The 25,506-nt window shown below is 44.0% G+C and overlaps 1 protein-coding gene across 2 annotated transcripts in view; it reads right to left on the bottom strand.

Moving 5' to 3' along the window:
• Nucleotides 1–25,506, bottom strand: part of RSU1 (Ras suppressor protein 1) — a 194,171-nt gene that overhangs the window by 96,283 nt on the left and 72,382 nt on the right. For both annotated transcript variants that reach the window (XM_075062317.1, XM_075062316.1), the window contains 3 exons: nucleotides 21,454–21,572; nucleotides 19,043–19,125; nucleotides 18,669–18,783 (listed from right to left, as the gene is read on the bottom strand). In XM_075062317.1, the coding sequence (XP_074918418.1) occupies nucleotides 18,669–18,783; nucleotides 19,043–19,125; nucleotides 21,454–21,572 (317 nt within the window). The remainder of the gene's footprint in view (nucleotides 1–18,668; nucleotides 18,784–19,042; nucleotides 19,126–21,453; nucleotides 21,573–25,506) is intronic.

Here is a 25,506-nt window from a genome sequence, read left to right as displayed (position 1 = left end):
AGGCAGCAGGATTAAGCACTGTGACAAAGAGGACCTAATAAGATAGAATCTACGCTGGCTGGCTCAAAGACACAGATTCACACTGTTCACTATTCAGTTTTAAGGCGCAGGCCACTAGGGAAGCAAGTCAGCACTGTGATTACCAGTAACCCTCTGACCAATGCTACTATGAAGATCATACATCACTCAGAGGCTTATTCTGCAATTACAAATTGGATTTTCCCATTTTATTACCTGCAAAAGAACCACATTCATTTCTCTCCAAAGCCATCAACACAATGAGTGCTCACTTACAATTATAATTCTGTAAGCAGTACATCAAGATAAAACAATCAATCAGTGTACAACTTATATAAAACAGTTAAATTCAGGAAGATAAACTTGGCCCCATTATAGGGCAAATGAAATTTTGCTTATGGAAGTGGACTATACATTTCCAAAACTCTCACCAGAAAGGTCCTCAGCTGAGCATTCCAATACAGAGTTGGTTCAGTAAATTACTGTCCATATTAAATAACCGGGGGAATGCTACCTGAAACTCTCACCTCCTCACTGTTGTGTTCCTGCTATAGATTCTGAATACCATACAGATCATTTACATTGAACAAATTTAAAGGAATGACATTCTGCTGAAACCGAAGAGGTCTTACAGAAGGAAAAGGAGGTTTCCTAAACAAAATTAATTTTTGATGCATACGTTAAAACAGGGGCAGCTCTAGAAATTTTGCCACCCCAAGCAGGGCAGGCAGGCTGCCCTCCGCGGCTTGCCTGAGGATGGTCCGCAGGTCCCGCAGCTTCGGTGGACCTCCCATAGCGGCCAGTACATCCCTCAGCCTGCGCCACTTCCAGCAGCTTCCATTGGCCTGGAATAGCGAACTGCAGCCAGTGGGAGCCGCGACTGGCCGGACCTGCAGACGTGGCAGGTAAACAAACCGGCCTGGCCCACCAGGGACTTTTCCTACACAAGTGGCATCCCAAGTTTGAAAACACTGCCTTAGAATAAACTCCTCAGGGCAAAGACTCTCCTTCTGTTCTGTGTTTGTACAGAACCTAGCACAGTGGAGTCCCAAGTCATGATTGGGACTTCCAGGCACTCAATACAAACAAGTTGAAGACCAAAAGCAACACACACTTCCTACTCTATGAACTCCAAGGAGCATTTATACTACTTTAAAAATAACAGCTGTATTAAAGTAATTACACAATTGTGACATTTTAGAAGTGAAAGCTAGTATTCAGCCTAGAAATGTACCCTGACTGAAATGCCGATTCAACAATTCTGCTTAATGGGTTTAAATTATCCCTAGTGAAGCACCATTATAACTCTGTGGTTCTTACCAGGGATAATTTTTGGCTCTATACCACAATCTTGGTAACTTTTTTCTGTTTGCTCCCTCCGCTCACCACTCCTTCCCACCTTTCCTGCAATATGCTACTCTATTGTCCTCAAAATTAGCCCTTATGTGTTAACACAAATTTTTTCTTATAGGTGGCATTAAGACAGAAATTTAAATGTTCTTTCCATTACAACCTCAGAGGACACACACTCTCTCACACACACAAATGTGAGAAAAGAAATTAATTTTATTTTTTTATTTAGATATAAATACCCCTGAATCCAATTTTATTAAAGGCTAAGTAAGGGATCAACCTACTACACAAAACCTAAATTTCAGTTATATGTAAAAATGTGTCTATCTCGGTTTGTTTTAGCTTTGCTTTACACTCTAGGCTTTATAATTTTTATTACTTCCGTGCCATGTACTTTTCTTTCGATAGCAAGAGAGGAATTGGCATAAGTGAGGGGTTGAAGAAGTATCCTGAATACTATGTCATAAAATAGATACTGAGATAATATTCATATTATCCACGATTAATTAAGTTCTGTTTTAAAAAACCCACCATAACTAGTTTGTATTTCAGGAAGTTTTATCAAGCAAGACTAATTTTTAAGCAAGCCTGAATATTTGCAGGTTGTGGATTAATAATTTATATTTACATGATGCTCTATGAAGGGTAAGAGCATCTCTGATTTGAAGCGCTCCCCTTTTGAAGGTTTAGTAACAGAAGAGATGGAGAAAGGTTATTATAAAGTAGTAATAAGACAGCTCCATGGAAAGATTCCTTCTACATAAACTGTGTGAGACTCAGTCTTTTCTGGCATTAGACAATCAAAATATTCAATATGATAAACAAATCTACAACTCCATGACATATGTCTAAAATATACATTGCTCGCTAATGAGCTTCTAATCATTAAAAGAAAATACCACCTACTAAAAATGAAGTTAGATTGAAGCACTTCCAAAAGATGAGATGTTGCGAGATTACATATATTGTTATGTTTTTGTTATTTTGCTCCAAAAATCTTTTACTGCAGAAGTAACCGTCATTTGGATTCACCAACGTTTTGGAATAGGAGTGGGCCTAATTTCTGTTTAGTCTGAAATTTACTCAAACTGACCTGAAATAAGGAAAATAAATATGTTTATGGAAAATGGTTCAAATTTCAAAAACAAACAGAAATCACGTCCCTGACAAACCAACCAAACACTTCACACTGCTAGCTGTGGGAAAAGGGGAAAGATAAAACATACCTATCTACCTCTTCTCCTGCAAAAAGGCAGGACATTTAGAAGAGGAGTTGATTATGGGCGACAGGTTCTTGAGGCCCTGCCCAGGACAGCAAGACATACTTTGGAAAGAGAAGTCTAAAATGATCAATCTGATATTCTAAAGGCTGAAATTAAACTGCATTTTCCAGTTACCACCAACTAGAGTAACACAAGCAAAAAGTTTACAAAACTGTACAGGCATTTTGACAACTTTCCAGACTTAAATAAGAGAATGGTTTCAATGAACTAATTCAGCAGTTCTCAAACTTCACTGCATTGTGACCCCCTTCTGACAACAAAAATTACTACATGACACCAGGATGGAGGACTGAAGACTGAGCTTGCCTGAGGCCGACTGCCCCAAGCGGGGTTGGGGGGGCGTGCAAAGCTGAAGCTTGAGACTTGCTGAGGCCCAGGGCCAACACCAGCCTTGGCAACTCCATTAAAATGGGGTCACAACCCACTTTGGGGTCTTGACCCAGTTTGAGAACCCCTGAACTAATTAATAGATTCATAGATTAATCCCAGAAGATCATCTACTTTGTCATCCTGTATATCACAAGCCATTCAATTTCACCCAGTTACCGCTGTATTGAGCCTAATAACTTGTGTTTGGATGAAGCATATCTAACAGAAAATAATCCAGTCTGGATCTGAAGACATCTACCACTTCCTTCCCTGTTAAAAATGTGCGCCTAATTTCTAATTTGAATTTGTCTGGTTTTAGCTTCCAACCAATGTTTTTTTTGTTATGCCTTTCTCCGTTAAATTAAAGAGCCCTTTACTACCTGGTATTTTCTCCCCAGGAAAGTACTTATATACTGTGATCAAGTCACCTCTCAATCTTCTTTTTCATAAGCTAAACAGACTCAGCTCTAAATTTATTCCACTGAAATCTAGCCTATTTTACTCTTACCTGCACTTAACACCTATTTTATTTGTGGAAAAACTCAGCCAAAAAGGCCAAGGAAGGAACGTGCATGTCAATAGACTGCAATTTCAACCCTTGTATCCTGCAAGTCAAGATAAAGTGATGTGCAGCAAACTGGCACAATTGCTAGTGTTGTTTCAGTTCTGTGGATAGAAAACTTTAGTCTCCAGCCTTGTTCCACCTGAACTTTTCATAGGATTAAATTCACTTGTTTTTAACACCTCTTTCAGATATTTATATGAAATTCAAACCTCATAATAAAGGTCAGCTGAAATCATGATACCAAAGCATAATGGAAAGTCAGGCATTAGGGGACTTGGCTGAAAAATGTGTCAAGGCTGAATATGAGCCTTGGAAAAGACAGAATGCATAAAATGAGCTGAACTTCTCCAGTATACAAAATTTCAGGCAATAAGCACAGGAGAAAAATGTAACTGAGCCAATCAGAAAAACTCAGGGTTCTGTACTTCAAGTCACTGGAAGACTGGTGACTCCAGTTCTATTAGTTATGTCTCCAAGAAGAAGGGGAGAACCCTAATCAGTTTCTACTACCAGATATATCCAACAAATCCGACCTTAGAAGAATGATTAGAGAATCTGAAAACATTAGAATACATAGATAAAAGCCATGAAATTAGAACTTCATGCAGTACACGAGGTACCACTAGACAAACATCGTGCTAATTACTTGTACTTTTAGATGACAAATCATGCTATTTAAAACAGCCAAACTCCACTGCACACATCCTTCAGGAGCAGGTACCAAGGCAACCATGCTGATGCCACTGTGTGGGTAGATAAGGGGAACTGGAGAAGAAACAGCATTGTGACAAGAATCCGAGATTCATCTGAATTTTTTTCTTTTTAAAGCTATCTAAAGAAAACTGAAGTCTTGGTAAATTCTGTTATCTGCCATTCATGGTGTAAGTGAAACAAGTTTTTTATTCAATGCAGATGTACAAAATAGTTTCAGTGATCTCTCTGAATGGTCAAATACAATGCTGGAAGATTTTCACTGTCTTAGTCACATTTTGTTGTGCATTTCAATATCTTATTCAGTACAGATTGCACATTTTCACGAGTTTAGTGGCTCACTGGGATCCCATCTAGTAAACTGATGGCCCTTGCAAAATGCATTCATAACATCAGCAAGAATCAAAGAAGAATGTTCTGTCACAGGCCCATTGTGGTGAGCATCTTTTCTTGGAAGAAAAATGAATGAATGTGATGTCAAAGGAGTTTAATATCAAGAAGTTTTAACAAAACATCCAATATTATGGATTTAAGAGGATCAGCAACCCAATTTACCTTGAAATGGCTTACATATTTTACCAACATCTAAAACCACCCTACAGGATTCCCAGTTACTTGAGATTCCTGCATAGTGTCCCTTCAATGGGGGAATGCTATCAGCTTGGAAGCTAATCAATTTCAAACTAGGAGTTCAAAGGTGTCTCAGCTACTACACTTGCCTCTAAATGAAAAACAAGCCAACATTTCTTATTAAGCAACACAACTGTATTACTCAAACATGTCTAAAAATGTTTCCTGAAAACAAACACTCATTCTGGTCCAAACCATTAAAATATAATAATAGAAAAATGGATTTAACTAATAAGTATCAGATTGATGGCCTTGGAAGATAAATTCTGTCATTTATCCACAAGCCAGGGACATTATTATGAAGTTCAGTGAAGCTTTTCATGCTGTTCCCCCATCTACACCTTAACTCCAAATACAGGGCACATCTCTAGGGTGACTTTTTAAATGGTAGGTTACCAAATGGCCACTCCAAAGTTAGAAGCTGGTATCCCAATGTTCCCAAGATACCCAGGGTTCTCACTAGCACTAAATGACTGTGTTGGCACAAGCATAGTACTCCTGAGCAGAACAGTACTGTGATGCTGGTGGGGATGCAGTGATGCTTTATACAGATAGATGAGGAGTTAGAGTTCTGTTTCACACAAACTTTTTTTTTTTTAAAAGGGAAATTCATTTTGTTTAGTTTGCTTTTCTGAAGAGAAAAAATAGCAGTATTTAAACTACTGCATAGAGCTGACCAAAGTTTTTTAAATTTCAAAATTTAAAGGAAATTTTTTTGTTTTTTTTTGTTTTAAATCATAACATTTCTCACCTGTCTTTTTGGCCAGCTCTACCAAGATGTCTAAAGTAAGGACTGAAACATTTCTACTACAATCCCTTTTCTGGGCTTCAAGCTCAGTAGAATGCCCACTTTTCTTTCCTCCCAACTCCCATTCATCAACTGATGACATTCTTGTGGATAAACGAGAGTGTGCTGGAGGCCACATGACTAATATGGAATAGATCCTGACATTCTGCTGTTTAACTCTCTATACCACTCCTATCCCCATTTAGAGATCTATCAAAAGACAGAATTTTTGCCTTCATTTTGCTTGGATAAAAAAAAATCAACACCATGCTGAGGCACTAGCACAGTGTATATTCACAGGGATAAATATTGTCTTCTGAATCACTACTGGAGCACACTGGTTTCCCCTGGAGACCTCCTACCCAAGTATGAACCAGGCCCAACTCTGCTTATTTTATGAAATCTAAAGGAAATTCACTACCTGACGTTGTGTGTGAGAACTGAACACAAGTACATATAGAGCACTGAGCACATATGCTTTAAGTTAGAATATATCCACAGTTGAGCATAATCAGTGAGCAATCATAAAATGTATGTGTAGCAAGACTGTAGCAATGTATGTGAGAAAGATTAGTTCTAGGAATGGTCTAAATTATTGACTTTAAGGGGTAAATTCTGACAGGAATGAAGCCAAAGGTGTGTCTGAAACATTGAATATTTACATGCATGTGCATTTGCTTGATGAATCTCTATTTGCATGTGAAATGCCCTACGTGCATACAGAACTGTAGTAACTACACTATTTTGCACACAATTTTAAATTACAGATTTCAGACCAGGGACTCTTTAAAGTTCTTTCATATGGCAGATACACACAGGACTACATGATTTTCAATAAGATTCCTTGCGCTAAATCCCTGAACTTTGATCCTTTACTCAAAAATAATTTAGCTATTTAAAATTTAGAAGTGTTGGGAGAATTATTCTGAGGATTTTCCAGTTTTCCTGCACTGTAAGGGAAAAAGATACATATTACAGGATAGCATATTTAGCCACAAAAACACTACATTCCAATCAAGATAAAAAAAGGCCAGCTTCACAAACAGAGCTTTTGAAAAGTCTAATTGGAAAAGAAATGCCCAGATTTGCAAATATTAATCAAATTTCATAGTCACAAGCTTAGTATTTTCCTTAATATGGGGAAGTTATTTGATAGGTTAATATAACACTCAATGCCATTTTGAAAAGCTAACTGCTTTTGATACCCAGATTAGAAAAAGCTGATGATTTAGTTAAAAGTGCTTATGTAGAAAATTCATTGTTTCTCCCATGCTTGTAAGCAAGCTAACTGTGGAGGCTTCAGACTAACAAGAGGATATCATCAGGGTAAAAATTTTTTTTTTTTTAAATTATGATATTTGCTAGGTCTGAAACAAGTGAAACTAAAACGACAGGTTACATTCTCAGTGAAGTTGTGGGGCTGGTCAAACCATTTATTCCCTTTCTGCAGTCACAAATGACTGCAGCTTTATCAATGATTCTGTGCTACAGACTAGACTTTTCCTTGGTACCCTTCTCCCCCATTACTGTAATCTTTTAGATAGCATCACACTTACTGTGGTCCACTGAGATGACCAAACAATGAACTTCAAAGCATCAACCATTGATCTTACTAATTGCATTTGCCACTTTGCTTTGGTTCCTTGTTTCTATTCAGCTTTCTTTCCAAGCATCATTCCAATTGTTAAATGGTCAGAATACACAAAGTGACAGATTTAGTGCTTCCTTGGCAATTTATATAACTGACTGCAACTCTGTTGCAGTGAATCATGATTTATTTGTCTCACAGTGCCGCACATAACCTTTTAAATGCTAGGAAAAAATGCCAACACCTCTTTAAAGTTTATATATGACTGCCCACCACCATTCCTCATGAACTGGGATTGGAGAGATAAATGATAAAAAACAAGCTGTGAATTCCACACATCCACCCCCAGCCATTTCCTCCATTCATCAGTCACACATACTGTATTTACAGACAAGCCTCCAAATCAAGAGAATGCACTGCATGAGGTGTGTTCTTGTTCCCTCTTGGACAAGAATATATTTGTTCTTTCCTTGTTTTTTTTCTTACATTAGTGACAGGTAGTCCCTGCTCAATAAAAACACAGGCTGGTTCTACTCTTTTCTGACTCACACACTGAATAATGCCATACTCAGCAATACTGGATGGAATCACAGAATATTAAGTGTTGGAAGAGACCTCAGGAGGTCATTTAGTCCAATCCCCTGCTCAAAACAGGACCAATCCCCAGACAGATTTTTGCCCCAGATCCCTAAATGGTCCCCTCAAGGATTGAATTTACAAACCTGGATTTAGCAGGCCAATGCTCAAACCACTGAGCTATCCCTCCCTTGCCCCCAACTCTTTTATAAATATTTTGAAAAGTGGAATTTGTTAGCAATTGTCTCTCTTCCAAGTCAACATTTTACTCCTTTCACTTCACCAGTGATTCTTGTCCTGTTGCCCCTGTTCTTTCCTTCTCCCACTTATTTATTCATGCCTTCTACCATACTTCCCCCCCATGAATAACCATATCCCCAATTCCCCAGGCGCCCTCTCCATCTCATCATTCAAATAAATTCTATCCTCTTCTAGTATTTGTACTGTGCCCACCCATTGACATCTTGATTACTTCAAGACTCATTTTTTTCTGCAAGGTCCCAGACCATGAACCCTCATAAGTCAAATACCTTCTTCACCTGAAATTCAGAGAGAAAGAAAGAGAATGTGTGTGAAGATTACTTTTTTTTTTAATCAAACAGCACTACTGCGATTTCATGCAAACATTTGCTGGTTAAAAATCTGTTTGTCTAACATGTACAGCACAAAGCGGAATGAACAGTTCTCTTTACTGTATCATTTTGTTTATGAGATTAAGAAGCCAGGAGTTGGCTAAAAGATGCCAACTAAGTTATTACAACAAATGGTGAGGTATTGCATAATACCTACCTCTTATATAAGACCTTACCAAGGAGGTGAGTACCATCATTCCAACTTTACAGAAGGCAAAACGAGGCACAGAGAGGTGAAGTGACTTGCCCCAGGTTACCCAGCAAGCTCGTGGCAGAGCCAGGAACAGAGCCCAGATTTCCTGAGTCTCCATGTACTGCTCTATCCACTAGACTGGACACAGCACCAAAAGAACTGATCAGAACAAATAAGACTGGCCTCTGCTATGAGAAGTTTACAGTCTAATTTTAGACATTATGCAATCAGTGAGAGTAAAGAGGCAGCGTGGAAGGAAAAACAGGAAAAAGAAGGACAAGAGATGGCAATACATTACAGGGCTACCACCATGCTTCATTATTTTAACTAGTGGATATATACAGAAAGCATAATCTTTCTCTCATAATAAATGTGCTTACAGAAAGCCTAAATTACAAATCTAGATTGCCATGTGACTTTTCAGAAATTAACCTAAAAGTCTGACATTCTTTAAATATTTAATATATTTCTGACATTATGCATGACTCAGAAATGGGCTATTTCACTATATCATAAGTGAGAATCCAGTATAAGAACATAACATGAAATACTGGAAGATTAATACATGCATTACAAGGTATGAAAGGAAAAGGTTGTCTAGTAAGCAGTAGTTCTGACATGATCAGCAGTTCCATGTCTTTTACACCAAGCTACATCCGTATTTTGTGATGCAGACAAATAGGAACTAAAAACAGGTTTTACACAGTATCTCTGATTGAAACATTTGTTTATCTGGCAGCTCATCCCTGGATAAATTCCAAGAAGTCTGTACAAGTGTTTCCCTTGATATATATATTTATGGTAAAATTATTTAATATTCATTTGCTATTACACTTCTGTGGCAACAGTATGTTTAGAACCCTTAGTTAGCCACAGAAACTGGACAGACTCATTACAGGGCACATCTTCCACTTTCTGGATAATTCCAGGACTCTAAAATAAGAAACCTATAGAAAATTATATTTATATAAATACTGTATGTTTCCAAAATATTGTTTTAAATAAATGTAATTGAACATAGCTTTGAAAGAAGGATACAGAAAAAAGTATGCCAGTGTCATGATATTTTAAAACAAATACCTAAAATTAAGAAAGCAGAAGAACAGCTTTCATCCATCAATGGTGAGACAAAAAGAGCTGTCAGCATCTACAGTTGCTACGCTGATAAAGACAGACATGGTGACTAAACAAAATCAAAACAAACCCATTCCCTCCACACCAAAACAGTTGCCTACCTTTCGCAACTGTTGTTCTTTGAGATGTTATTCATGTCCATTCCATATCAGGTGTGTGTGCTCGCCACATGTACCAATGCTGGAAGTTTTCCGCTCAGCAGTACCTGTAGGGGACCAGCTCTGGCGCCCTGTGGATGGTGCCCACATGGCGCCGTATAAGGGACTCCACTGGCTCCCCCCAGCCTCAGTTCCTTCTTGCGGGAAACTCTGACAGTGGGGAAGGAGGGTGGGCCATAGAATGGACATAAGCAACACATCTCGAAGAACACCAGTTATGGAACAGGTAACTGTCTTTTCTTCTTCGAGTGCTTGCTCACGTCCACTCCATATTAGGTGACTCCAAAGCAGTACCCCTGGAGATGAGTAGGAGTTTACAGATGTGTAGATTGCAACACAGCTCTGCCGAACCCTGTGTCATCCCTTGCCTGCTGAGTGATAGCATAATTAGCTGTGAACCTGTGGATGGAGGACCACGCTGTGGCTCTACAGATGTCCTGGATAGGGATGTGTGCCAGGAAGGTCACCGAAGACTACTGAGCTTTAGTCAAGCAGGCTCTGACAATCGGCGGTGGCAGAACCTCCACCAGGTCAGAACAGGTCTTTATGAACGAGGTTATCCAATTGGAAATCCTCTGCGAGGACACTGGAAGGCCCTTCATCCTATTCACTGTAGCAATGAGGAGCTGATTTGGTTTACAGAAAGGCTTGGTACATTGTAAATAAAAAGCCAAGGCCCTTCGGACATCCAGCGCATAAAGATGCCTCTTTTTGCTGGTCTTGTGCCGTTTGGGACAGAAAACCGGGAGGAAGATGTCCTGGTTCATATGGAAGGTAGTCAGCACCTTCAGCAGGAAGATCGGGTAGGGCCGCAGCTGAACCTTGTTTTTGTAGAAGACCATATACGGTGGTTCCAAGGTCAAGGCTCAAATCTCAGGAACTTGTCTCGTCAATGCCACCGCAACCAGGAATGCAACCTTCCATGACAAATGGGAAAGGGAGCAGAGTCCAGTGGCTCAAAGGGCAGGCCTACGAGCCTAGAGAGGACCAAGTTAAGATCCTACTGTGGGACAGGAGCCCGTACCTGCAGGAAGAGTGTCTTGAGCTCTCTCAAGAATCTGACAGTCGTGTCATGAAAAAACACCGCCTGTCCTAGGATCAGCGGGTGAAAAGCAGAGATGGCAGCAAGATGAATTCCAATGGAAGAGTGTGCCAGGCTCTGGTTCCTCAAATGGAGCAGGTAGTCCAGGACCGCCTGTATGGAAGAGCGCGAGGGAGATATACTATGCTCAAATATCCAGTGGGAAAGCCTTGTCCACTTGGCCAGGTAAGTCAAGTTGAAGGCTTCCTACTTTCCAGGAGGACCTGTTGAACCTCCTCAAACAGGTCCGCTCCTCTGGGTTCAGCCACGCAACATCCATGCCGAGAGGTGGAGGGACGTGAGGTTAAGGTGTAAGAGCCAACCAGGGTCCTGTGACAGCATGTCTGATTGGTTGGGCAGAGGCCAGGGAAGGGCCACTAACAGGTTCATGAGTGTGCCAAATTAATGCTGGCAAGGCCACGCTGGGGCAATCATGATCATTTGGACCCTTTCTCTCAATCTTTGACAGAACCTTGGTGATGAGTGGAATTGGACAGAATGCGTACATCAGCCTCCCCAACCATGACAGGAGGAAGGCATTGGAGAGAGAATCCTTTCCCAGATCTTGCTGAGAACAAAACCAATGACATTTTCTGTTCTGCCTGGTGATGAACAGGTCCACTTGGGAAGTTCCCCACCATGCAGGTTACTTCCCGGTGGTGCACCAACTTGTGGTGAGAGGAGAAGGCCCTGCTGAGGTGATCCGCTAGTGTGTTTTTGACACCAGGGGGGTGATAAGCTTCCAGGTGGATCTTGTAGTCTACGCAGAAGCTCCAGAGATGGAGTCTCTCTTGGCAGAGAGCTGACGAGCATGCTCCCCCTTGCCTCTTGATGTAGAACATCATGGCTGTGTTGTCCGTCAGGACTCTCATCATCTTGCCTGACAGGTGACTGCATGTCAATCGGACTGCTCAGAGTTCTTTGACATTTCTGTGGAGCGCCATCTCCTCCAAGAACCACATACCTGGGGTCCGGAGATCTCCGAGGTGTGGACCCCAACCGAGGTCTGAGGCATCCGACACCAACTCAATGGAGTGAGGAGAGCTGTTGAATGGAACTCCCTTTAGAACCCTCTCATGATCGGTCCACCATTGCAGTGAGGTGAGTATTGCCGGGGGGAGGGGGAAAAGATGGTAATGATCTTTTCCAGGTGATCCCTGGACTGGGAATAGACCATTGTCAGCCATTGTTGCAGGGGCCACATCTGGAGCCTGGCATGGTGGACAGTGTATGTGCAAGCTGTCATGTGGCCCAGCAGATGCAGGCAGACCCTGGCTGTAGTCAAGGGGAATGCGGATACCTCTGTGATAAGGTCTGTCAACGTCCATATCCTTTCTAGTGGCAGGAACGCTCTTGTGCAGGTGAAGTCGAGCACCGCTCCGATGAATTTTATCCTTTCACTGGAACTAACAGATTTTATGTCGTTCACCAGTAGGCCCAGGGAGCGGCACGTGGCTTGCACTACCGTGACATCCTTTTGGACCTGAGACTTGGAGCTGCCCTTGACCAGTTGTTGAGGTACGGATAGATCTGGATACACTGGCGCCTGAGGTAAGCTGCCACCACCAACAGGCACTTGGTAAAACACACTCAGTGCTGTCGCCAGGCCAAATGGGAGGATGGTAAATTGACAGTGGCCAGGTCCCACATGAATTGGAGAAAATGTCCGTGCCCTTGGAAGATTGCTACATGGAAGTATGCATCCTTTAGGTCGAGGGTGGCATACCAGTCTCCCGGATCCAGGGAGAGGATGATAGAGGCTAGCGAGACCATGCACAACTTCAGCTTCTTTAGGTACTTGTTGAGGACTTGCAGGTCCCAGAACGGGATGTAGACTGCCTTTGGTATTAAAAAGTATAGGGAATAAAACCCCCTGTTCCTATACTCTAGAGGAACTTCCTCCATCGCCCTAGCTGCAGCAACCCTTGAATCTCCTGCACGAGGAGACTCTTGTGAAAAGAGTCCCTGAAGAGGGGTGAGGAAGGGGTAGAAAGACACTGGAGAATATAGCCCTGCGCCACTGTGCTCAGGACCCAGCGGTCCGAGGTTATTGTGGTTCATGCAGGGAGGAAAAAGGGAAAGCAGCTGGAAAAAAAAACAAACAAGAAAATGGATCCGGGGAATAGTCTGGTAGGTCGCCCTCTGGCGCACCCTCAAAATGGTCGCTTGGCCCTTGCTTATTCTGGATAGAGCCTGACTGAGCCGGGGGTGGAGGACAGTGACTCTGGCAGCGCTTGCAGCCCTTGGCCTTCTTGTGAGGGGTCCTGCTGAGGCTGACTCCCTTGTCCCTGAGGCTGCTGAGGTTTGAACCAATTATGTACCAGGCCTGGGACATACAGCCCCAGCATTTTCAGAGCAGTACTTAGCCACTTAGTTTCGTGGGGCATAGGGCCCTGGGCAATTGCCTCGCTTGCTACCATCTAACGCTGGCCGTGGCTTTTATATGCGAAAAACAGTTGTGGAGTTTTTAATAGTATGTTGGGAGGCGGGGGAGGGAGGGGCGCTCAGAAAGAAAAATGTTGAGAATTCTTGATACAACACATTGTGGTAGTGATGTCCATCAGGACTTGAACCACTTTGCCTTGTAAATGGGACTGAAAAACCTGACAGGCCAGGGAAACCGCCCTGAGCTCCTGACATTTATGGAGCAGCACCCTTGCATACTGAGCTTGCCCAGGTGGGGTCCCCAGCCGAGGCTTGAGGTGTCTGACACCAGAGTTAGCAACTCGGATGGGGCTGCAAAGGGGAGTCCCTGCAACACTGATGTGGGGTCCAACCACGCCAGAGATGACCAGACGTGGTCCGCCACCCTGACTACCAGGTCCAGGCCATACTTGTTGGGGATGTACACTAACACAAACCATTCCTGCAGTGGCTGGAGGTGATGGACCACGTAAATACAGGCAACATATGGCCTAAGAACCTTAGGCAAGTGTAGGCAGTGGCTCCTTACACGGGAGATTTCATCTGATGTGGCTCGGAAACAAGCCTCCGGAAGGAATGCACTCACTCACAAGTAATTAAGGCATGCCCCGATGAACTCTTCCATTGCACTGGTGGTATGAGGGTTGATTTCTTTTCATTCACTAACAGGCCCAGGTCGTGGCACGTAGAACGCACCAGATCGAGACTGCTCTGCACTTGATCCTGCAATCTGTCTTTGATGAGGTAATCATCAAGACAAGGATAGACCTGGACCCCTCTGACGCCTCAGGTAAGTGGCTACTGGGGCCATGCATTTTGTATATACCCGTGGGGCTGAGGAGAAGCCAAAGGGAAGCACTGAATTGGAAATGGCACTGGCCCATCATAAAATGGAGGAACTGTCTGTGTCCTTGGAAAATAGAGATATGGAAACAAGCAATTTTCAAGTCGAGAGCAGTGTACCAATTTCCCGGATCCATAGAGGGGAAGATGGATGCCAGTGAAACCATGCGAAAATTTTAACTTCATGGAGGTACCTGTTGGGTTGTTCAGGTCCAGAATTGGTTTTAGGCCCCCTTTTGCTTTTGGAATCAGGAAATAGCGGAAGTAGAAACCTTTCCCCTTCATTTCTGGAGGAACCTCTTCCACCACCCACAGCTGTAGGAGGTTGTCTACCTCCTGAATGAGACGTTGCTCATGAGAAGGGTCCCTGAAGAGGGATAGGGAAGAGAGGAGGTAGAGGGCGCCCAAAAACTGAAAGGTGTCTCCTCGTAACAATCTCTAGCTCCCACTGATCCGAGGTGACTCTCAACCAGGCCAGAGAGTAGGGATGGAGACAACTGAGGAAAAAAAATGGGGGCGGATCTGAGGTGGTGACTGGGGCACGGGTCTTGAGTGCGAACCCAAAACACCTGCTTCTGGCCCAATGGTGTTTCGCTAGTGGTGGTGACTAAAACCAGCATCTCTTCTCCTCAAAGCCTTGCCAAGGCTGCCAAGGCCTTGGTGGTGAAGAGAGCCAGAATTGCCTCCTTGCTGACTGAGGCATATGCATCCTCAGGGAAAAGAGGGTGGTCCACGTGTCCCTCAGACCGTGCAGCCTCATGTCTGTCTGTTCCAAAAACAGCCCAACTCCATCCAATGGGAGATCTTATATCTCTTGGGACAGCCTGAGGTCTGAAGCCAGGAACTGCACCTCATCCCAGGCCATCTAGAGGGAGCACAGAGCCGCTGCAGTATCCTCCTCAACAAGGGTCCTGAACTCTTTGGCCACCTCCTAGGGCACAGAGTCCTTAAACTTGTGGAGGCAGTCCCACAGTTAAAGTCATATTGCCCCAAAGAGCCTGGTGGTTCATGACTCAGAATTGGGAGACTGGCTGTGGAATACATTTTCCGCCTTATTTTTGAGGGTGGAACTAGCATGCCCTTGCTTGTCCTTCTCATTGGCCGCTGACACAACCAACGACCTTGGGAGGCAGGTGGGTGTATAAGTATTCAACCCTGTGGTTGGGACAAAACACTTTTTCCTGGCCATCTTGGAAATGGGCAGGATGGAGGACGGGCTTTGTCAGAGGGCTTTGGCAATGTTCAGGACCCCTTCGTGCAACAGAAGTGTGACCTGTGCAGGGGTGGACGCGGAGAGCACAGTGAACCAAGTGTCTGATTGGTCCGCCATCTCTTCTGACTCTTGGCCTAAGTTAGTGGCCACTGCACTGGCCCTGCTGCCTGGTCAGCATCGCTGAGGTAGATGCAACCTCAGAATCCCAGTTGCAACGGTGCTGTCTCCCTCTCCATGCTGGAGAAATCCTCCTCCAGTGACCAGGGTGGGACCGTCGATACCCAACATAACATAACATAAGAACAGCCATAACAGGTCAGACCAAAGGTCCACCTAGCCCAGTATCCTGTCTACCGACAGTGGCCAATGCCAAGTGCCCCAGAGGGAGTGAACCTAACAAGCAATGACCAAGTGATCTCTCTCCTGCCATCCATCCAGCGGACAAACAGAGGCTAGGGACACCATTCCTTACCCATCCTGGCTAATAGCCATTAATGGACTTAACCACCATGAATTTATCCAGTTCTCTTTTAAACCCTGTTTTAGTCCTAGCCTTCACATCCTCCTCAGGTAAGGAGTTCCACAAGTTGACCCAAGTCCTGTGGCTAACATCTGCTGTGGGTGACTGGTATGTCAAATAGGCAGACCGGTCCTGGGAGTAGGGGGAACAGCGCTGTGTTGGGGAGCATCCCTGAGGTCTCGATGATGGTGCTCGTTGGTGCAAAGATGACCAGTGTCGACTGTATGGCAACCTGCACTTCCCTCTGGGCAAGAGACTGCATGAGGGTGGAAACTGGAAGTGCAGTACAGGTGATCTGTGGTCGCAAACCGGTGACCTAGACCGATGCAGAGACCAGGGCGCAGCGACAAAGGGCTCTGCTTTGACTCTGTAGACTGGCGATGCTTACTCGCCTTCTGGGAGGCCTTCACAGCTAGTTTGCCCTCATAGGGAGACTTCGTCAGGTCCATCACCGCACGCGATGCCGGCTGCAGTGGGAGAGTCCTTTGCTCTCTGGACACCGGGAGCTGAGAAGGCACTGACTGTGCCATCAGTCTGGGTCCCCTACTGCTCCCTGGAGTCAGTGGAGGATCCTCTGGGGGGGGGGCAAGGTAAGAGGTCCCCTCGGGAACATGCCCCCTTGCGGCTCCCGGCGTGGACAGGCAGCCTGAGCAGGGTCCTTTACCCTATGCCCCTTGGTCTGACTTGCTCAGTGCCAGATCCCTCCTCTTGGGCACCAACAAAAGGTGATTGGTGCCGGGTAGAGCCCAGAGCCAAGAGTGAGCTATTCATGGAGGCCGAAGTGCTGAGTGTTGTGTCCGACTGGGCTGGCTCTGAGGCTGGGCGAAGAGCAGCCTCAAGGAGGAGGGCCCTCAAATTAATGTCATGTTCTTTCTGTGTCCTGGGACCAAAGTTCTTACAGATGCAACACTTTTCTTTAAGGTGGGATTCCCCAGGCACTTCAGATACCTACCATGAGGGGCACTAGTAGGCATAAGCCTATTACAGTCAGCACAGGGTTTAAAACCCAGCAACCAGAGCATGCCCTGCCTGGGGCAAAGTCCCCGCTGGGACCCTAACTGACTAACTACAGTACTTAACAGCTACTTACTAACCAACTATTTACAGCTGGAACAAAGGTCAAAGAGTAAAGAAAATGCTCACCACCTGCGAAGCAAGGGAAAGAGGCACTCTGACAAACCACCACATGAGGAAGGAACTGAGAGGGTGCAGGGCTAGCGGTGCCTGATATAATGACGAATGAGCATGACACTCAAGGGGGCACCACAGCCAACCCTACAGATACCGCTAAGGGAAAAGTCTCTGACAACTATGCACGTAGGTGTGCACACACCTAGAATGGAATCGACACGAGCAAGCACTCGAAGGCGACGACCAGATACTTTTCCAATGGCTTTAGGACAAAGCTTAGTGACACGTGTAAACTAAGAATTGTGGATTTAGCAAATAAATCTTTTTTTTTTTTATTTGATATATACACACACACACAGAGCGCAAGAGAATGTGTACACATATCAGGGTAGAGGAGTATAACATGACCCGATGTATCCAAATTTGGATACAACACCGTAAAGCAGTGCTGAGGGGGCTGGGGGAGGTACACACTGCATACTGCAGTGAATCAAGGCAAGTTCAATATAACGCAGTTTCACTTAGAACACGGTAAGATTTTTTGGCTCCTGAGAACAGCGTTATACTGGGGTAGAAGGGCATGAAAGTGAGTGAGTGCGCACATGTAGCAATTAGTTGATAGGAGTTGGTAGAGACAAGGATACAATTCAGAAGGCAGAGCAACCGATAACTGATCCTGCATATTTACACCAAAAGACGTTTTTCAAGGGTATCATAAAACACACTAACCTAAATGGAGATTTTGAGAAAATGAGCACAACTCCACTGAAGTTAATGCACGTAATGCAAAAATGCACTAGTGCAATGCAAATGTGCTACTCACTCAGGGGGTTAGTTTCTAATGAAGACCATTACCTTTTGGTTAAAGAAAATTAAGTTACTAGTGATAATGGCAGAAATCACAAATCCATAGTTCATCTGCTGGTTCAACTGTTTTGAGGGAAAGTTGTCAGATTGTCGTAATATTTTTTTGCTAACAAAAAGACAACTAACTTAGCCTTATCTTACTTTTGTTGACCAAACCTCCATTTCTACAGAAACAGGCTCAAGAAAGCCACTTCTATCCAAGCATTGAGAATTCAAAATTTCTTTTTTGCTGACTGTAGCAATGATTTCAAAACAACTAGCGCCAGACAATTAAAATAGATTTTTAAAAGCAATTACGTACAAAGCAGAATGTAGTATGCAAATTTCGCAATCTGACTGACTAATACACAGGTCATATATAATATGAGAACAAGTAATGCAGCCAAATGTGCAACATGACAAACACAAGCCCTTCCTCTCCCAAGTACACACAAACCCAACAAGAGAGAAAGTGAATGGGTATCTGGGGGAATAAACAGGTAATAGCAGCAATGATAACCTCAGCAAAGACTATTTCTTGGAGATCAACAGGAAGTGCATTGTGTCATAATCATTATTATTCAGAACAACAAAGGACCATTTACAGTCTTACCTAGTTCTGGGGGCAGCACAGTAAGACGGTTTCCCTGGATATGAAGTTCCTTAAGCTGAGTGAGTTCACCAATTTCTTTAGGCAGTGATATCAGGTCATTGTCCCTAAGGCTCAGCTAAAAGAAAATATAAAGTTGTCAGAACAATTTTCAGTTAAAATAAAGCAGCCTAAAAGAGAACACTTACTCTCTGTCCACTCGTTGCCCCCCAACACTCAATTCTTCCAATTTATTTACAAGATAAACAAGAAACAGTACAAGGTGTAGTAGGCTTTGTTTTTCAAGAATAACCATACTTCTCAAATTGACTAGATTCTACTACTACAAAGGCTGTGAAAGTGAATTGATTTTCCAAGAATTTAGATAAATTACTTACTATCTGCAACTTTGTGAGCTTCCCAATATCTGGCGGCAGGATTTCAAAATCGTTGTCACTTAGATAGAGTGCACGCAGGGTGGCTGCAAATTAAACAGCAATATATAAACAGGGTGGCATATAGCCCAACCATTTGAGGTCTGATCAATAAGAGAGTCAGCTTTGATTAATAACCCTGACTTGGTGAAAAGCCTTTGACATACTCAGGGCTCACAATAACAAGCAGGTCAAACTTAGATTTACTGCCTTATTGTATTGTTGGTGTGTTCAGGAAAACATCTATATCCAAAAGGACTGACACAATTAACAATTTCTACAATAGACTCTGGCAGGTTCTGGCACATAGTTTCAATACTCAGCTGTCAGAAGGAGTAATTACTCTTTATTACATCTGATTCCTAGTAATTACCCAATTTGCATTAAAAAAGCTGTGTTTTGGAATGAATTTACATCTATATTTAACTACATGCAGTGCTGTGGAAAGATCTTAAAACAGGATAGTAGAACACAAACAACTGAGTTCAAATCAAATCATTTATATTTTCATATGCAGTCCCTCTCTCTCTCTGCAAAAGAACACAGAATGACAAAATTAAAAAAAGAAAAAGAAAAACCCAATATATCCATTTAGCTTATTACTATTTATACAGCACTGTGGTTGTGCATGGTATTTTTCAGGAAATTAAACCAGAAGAAAACAGTGAACACTGGGAGAACGATTATGACCTCCCATCCCTTCTGAGAGCAGGTTGTATGTCTGTTTTGCAGGTTTCTCATTAGTTGCATCGTGGTCATCGTTTTTAACTTGTTGATAATTTAAAATTTTCCTTCTATTGGATGATAATCAGTAAGTCCTTCTCAGTAAGCAGCATGGCCTCCTCTAACCTCTTTGCCACTTTTTCTGCTTAATGTTGTGATTTCACTTCCAATAAAAACACTGTTGGAAAGAATATTAAGGTTGCAAAAGTCAAAAGTCGAACACTCAAAAGTTAGGAAACACCAAAATAAAGATTATCTGTGTAACCATAATTGAGCCTCTGTGTGTGCCTGCATTAATGACACAGTCTTTAACTACATGATCACATACTATTTCTTCTACTCTGACTCACTGAGTGCACATGAAGGATGGAGCTCTCAGAACAAATCAGGGTTGTGTAGTGAAAGAAGCTGCTGTCTGTAGGGCCCTTGCCTCACTTGTTGCAGAAGTCAGAAGGTGTCTAGTGAATGAGGTACGGGATTGCAAAAGGAGAAAAATAAAGATCTTTTTAAGGAAGTTGAATGCTTTCCTGGGGAACTAGATTCTATCCCTGCCTCCGCCACAGAGTTCCTATCTGTTGCTGGGCAAAAACATAAACCAAAGCATTCACAGTTGGCCACTAATTCAGTGTTGCTCATTTTCTGGGTGCCTTACTACAGATACTTAGGGCCAGATTTGCAGAAAGGCCGAGTGTTCACAACTGTAACTGAAGTCGAGGGGGAAGGGGGCACTGTCCTCTGAAACATATACAGAGCTGTAAAAACACTAGGGACTATGAAAAATCAGGCCTTAGATGTCTCAAGTCAGGAACCCAAAAATCAGTGCACACTTTGGACTGTTTTTGTCTTAGTTTCTCTATGTCTCAGCTCCACAGATATAAAATGGGGGAGAATACCATGTCCCTACCTCAGAAGAGTGTGCTTAAGCTAAATTCATTAAATGTTTTATTAAACACTCACAGTATGAGCGCACTCCATAGAAATGCCCTGGAGGAAACCAATAGTATTGTATTCAATGCAGTTTGGATGGTGTGCAGTAAATAAGGCCAGGGACCACATGCTGAATGAGAATAAAAAGTAATATTGAATTCACTTAGAAGGCTAGGATCATATGGAAAAAACAATGTGTGGTAACATAATTAAAGACTATCATAATAAATAAGGACAAAAAGGCTCAATTAAAGCCACAAAAGCAAATCAGAATTCTGAGATTTCATGACTTCTGAGTGTTTGACTTTGTGACCTTCACATGGTTTTAACATATATACAAAAACTGGAGACACACAATTCTGGAAACCTGGTTGTGGTTACTTTCAGATCGTCAACACATCTCAAGGTAACATTCTTTATTGTCCCATGAGGCTTGTTAGCGTCTATTAAATTTTAGCTAAGTATGTGGCTCAAGAAAATATTACCCTCAAGAAAGCTAATATGCCATTACTAACCAAGTCCTTGTATGCCCAATAGTGTCAGGTGACTGTATATCAATAGTATGTACTGCTGAGCTATGTAGAAATATTCACGAGAACCCAAGGAAGAAAAACATATATCTAAAAAATTCTATTGGAGTTTGGTCTCTATCAAATAAATTTCACAGGCAGAAAGCAAAGCATCATTTCAGGAAGATTTATAGATTTTTTAAAAAAGTTTCTTACTCAGATAGAAGAAGTTTCCAGACAGGGAATTTTCATTTAAGTTGTTATAAGTCAAGTCAAGAACCTCCAGAGCTGGTAAAGATCCAAATCCTCTAGGCAAGGTATTTAACCTGTTCATGCTGTTGGTGGTGGAAAACCAAGACACACAGAACATATGTTTATATTCATTTCGCTAGTTAATCATAAGCAACAAGGATGAAGGCATTAAGAGCTTTCCCAAAAAGAGGCCACGCTAATTTCTGCGTCAACCCTTTTAGGGTATAATGCCAAAGCCCCCAACTCCCACTGGTTAATGGGATGGGAGCTGAAAGTGCTCAGCACCTCATAGGATTGAGGCCCACAGACCATTATTCTCCAAATTCCCATGACTTTTTTGTTCCTATCTCTTACCCTACACCCCTTCCTTAATTTCATCCCATCATTTTCCCTAATAAAGATAGTTTCTTCAAACAACCAATTCATCTGATTGCACTGAAGTATAATTATTCAGGTCATAAGAGTTGCATATTCACTGAATCATCTAATTACCACGTCAAGGCACCGTACCTTAAGCTGTACAGTTCAGCTAGAGCAATAAATTACAGACAGACACCTACAATCAATCCAAGAAGCACAGCAGATCCAGGACCTATTGATCTAAGATGGCCATAGAGCCACTGAGAAAGGCAAAACAAGCAGTCTTTAACCACTCTTCAGTAACAGAGATGCTTTAGAGGGGGTAGGACAAGGGGTGGATACATTCAACACAATGCAGCAAGGAATGACCATGAACAGGGGGTTGAAAAGGGTTACATATGGATGAGAATTTCAAAACAGAACTGGTTAGACAGTGGGGAAAATGGGTGGTGTGGCAGGGAAGTCATAAAAGGAGGTGGAGGAGAAAGACACTGAATTTTCAGTCACCAAGATCTTCCAACCAGCTCTCATTACAGTAGTGGAAAATGACAATGTATGTAACGTCATTGTCTCATTTTCTCACACACAAAATACATTTAAGATCATCATCATCAAGGTTGAAAATTCAAGCACTCGAAAGCTAGGAAATGCTAGAATTAAAGTCACCTGTGCAATAGTCTTTAATTACATGATAAAACGGTTACTTACCTTTTTGTAACTGTTGTTCATGTCCATTTCAAGCAGTGTGCGTGCACCATGTGCACGCCAGCTGAAAAAATTTTCCCCTAGCAGCACCATAGGGTCGGCCTGTGCGCCCCCCAGAATGGTGCCTCCATGGTGCCTTATATAGGTGCCCGCCAACCCTCCACCGCCTCAGTTCCTTCTTGCCGGCACTCCAACAGAGAGGCAGGAGGGTGGGTATTGGAATGGACATGACCACCACATCATGAAGAACAGTTACAAAAAAGTGAGTAATCATTTTTTCTTCGAGTGATTGTTCATGTCCATTCCAAGCAGGTAACTCACAAGCCTTTGTTTAGGTGGTGGGGTCGAAGTTCACTGCAGACTGGAGCACTGCATGGCCGAAGGCTGCATCGTCTCTGGCCTGGTGTGTGATGGCATAGTGTGACGTGAATGTATGATTTGAAGACCATGTAGCAACTCTGCATATGTCCTGTGTCAGAACCTGAGCCAGGAACACTGCGGAGGTGGCCTGTGCCCTTGTGGAGTGGGCTGTGATCGGTGGGGTGGACACCTTAGCCTGATCGTAGCATTCGCGGATGCAGGCCTTGATCCATGGAGTAGATACACTGTGATGAGGCAGGAAGCCCCTTCATCCTGTCAGCCACAGCAACAAAGAGTTGGATTGATTTCCTGAATGGTTTGGTTCTTTCAATATAGAAAGCCAGGGCCCTGCAAACATCTAGGGAATGCAGCCTACGCTCCATGCTGGAGGAGTGTGGCTTAGGATAGAACACAGGGAAAAAAATGTCCTGACTCATGTGGAATTGGGAGACCACCTTAGAAAGGAACTTCAGGTGTGGCCTGAGTTGAACTTTGTCTTTGTGAAACAACAGTGTATGGAAGCTCGGATGTCAGGGCTCTGAGCTCTGATACCCTCCTGGCCGAGGTGATAGCCACAAGGAATACGACCTTATAGGAGAGAGATACAGTAATGAGCATGTAGCCAAGGGCTCGAAGCGGGGCCCTGTGAAGGCAGAAAAGACCAAATTAAGGTCCCAGGCCAGGTTGTCAAGTATACGGGAAAAGCCTATTCAGGCCTTTAAGGAAGCGACCGACCGACCAGTGGGTTTGCAAAGACTGAACCACCATCAGCTCCTGGGTGGAACGCGGAGATGGCCGCCAAGTGGACCCAAACCGAAGAGAGTAAAAGACCCTGCTGTTTCAGATGAAGTAGGTAGTCAAGGATGAGTGGGATTGAGGCAAGCAATGGGGCCTATCCCTGCTGCTCTGCCCAGATGAAAAACCGTTTCTACTTGGCCATGTATGTGGACCTGGTAGAGGGTTTCCTGCTACCAAGGAGAACTTGTCTAACCTGCTGTGAGCATTGAATTTCTACCGGGTTTAGCCATGGAGCATCCAGGCTGTGAGGTGGAGCAACTCCAGGTTCAAGTGCCGGAGGCGGCCTTGATCCTGTGTGATCAGGTCCAGGAGCAGGGGCAACACAAGGGGCGCTGTACAGACATCTGCAGTGGCGATGTGAACCAATGCTGGCGCGGCCACGCCAGCGCTATCAGTATGACTCGAGCGTGATCCCTGTGAATCTTGAGGAGTACCCTCTGGACCATCGGAATTGTAGGGAAGGCGTAAATAAGGCCACCTTCCCATGAGAGGAGGAAGGCATCCCTGACAGACCCTGGACTGCGCCCCATGAGGGAGCAGAACCGTTGAGACTTCCTGTGGTCCTGTGAGGCAAACAGGTCTATCTGACGATAGCCCCCCAAGACAGAAGATTGAATGTGCCATGTCCCAGCGAAGGGACCACTTGTGACCAGGGAACAAGTAGCTGAGGGCATCTGATAGGTTGTTCTGCACCCCCGGGAAGTAGGATGGAGTTAGGTGAATTGCATTCTGTACACAAAAGTCCCATAACGCGAGGGTTTCCTGGCACAGGGGAGAGGCGCGTACACCCCGTTTGTTGATGTACAACATTGCCGAGGTATTGTCTGTGAGGACTGTAACACACCTGCCCGCAAAGCGAGATTTGAAGGTCAGGCAGGTGAGACACACTGCCCACAGCTCCCTGATGTTGATGTGCAAGGAGAGGTCCTCTGGGGACCGAAGGCCTTGGGTCCTGAGATTCCCCAGATGTGCCCCCCACTCCAGATCCAACGCATCTATTACCAAGGATAAGTATGGCTGGGGGCTGCCGAAGGATACTCCTGCACAGACCTCCCACAGGTCGAGCTACCACTAGAGGGAATCTAGCACCGTTATGGGAAGCGTCACCACAGAGTCCAGCGCGTCCCTGGCTGGTCGGAACACAGTTGCTAACCAGGACTGAAGACGGTGCAGCCTTAGCCTGATGTGGCTCACCACATAGGTGAACGCAGCCATATGCCCAAGCAGCTTGAGGCATTTCCTTGCTGTGGTGGTCAGGAAATGCGAGAAACCGAGAATGTCATCAGACATGGACCGAAACCTGGACTCTGGTAGGTATGCTCTGGCTTGCGTTGAGTCCAGAACTGCCCCTATGAACTCTATCCGCTGTACAGGAGACGGGTAGACTTGGCCTCGTTCAGCAGGAGGCTGAGCTCGAGGAAGGTCTCTCCGATAAAGACCATCTGAGCCTCCACCTGTGCCTGGGAGCAGCCCAGGATGAGCCAATCGTCCAGGTAGGGAAATACTTGAATTTCGTGCTTGCACAAGAAGGCTGTGTGACAAAGTTCCTTCTCTACCTTGGTGGGTCCTGTGCTTATTGGCGGATTTGTTCACTTCAGTGATCTTCCCCTCTTGTGGAACCCACAGTCTGGGTCAGCTCCTTCTGTGTTGGATCAGGAGTTGGGAGGTCTGGGGGGGATCCGGGCCCGCCCTCTACTCCGGGTTCCACCCCAGGGCCCTGTGGATCGCAGCTGTCTATAGTGCCTCCTGTAACAGCTGCATGACAGCTACAACTCCCTGGGCTACTTCCCCATG

Source organism: Chelonoidis abingdonii, chromosome 2, assembly GCF_003597395.2.
Source record: "Chelonoidis abingdonii isolate Lonesome George chromosome 2, CheloAbing_2.0, whole genome shotgun sequence".
Lineage (NCBI taxonomy): Eukaryota > Metazoa > Chordata > Testudines > Testudinidae > Chelonoidis > Chelonoidis abingdonii.
Note: the sequence above shows the minus strand (reverse complement) of the source record. Positions and strands in the feature narration are given on the sequence as shown.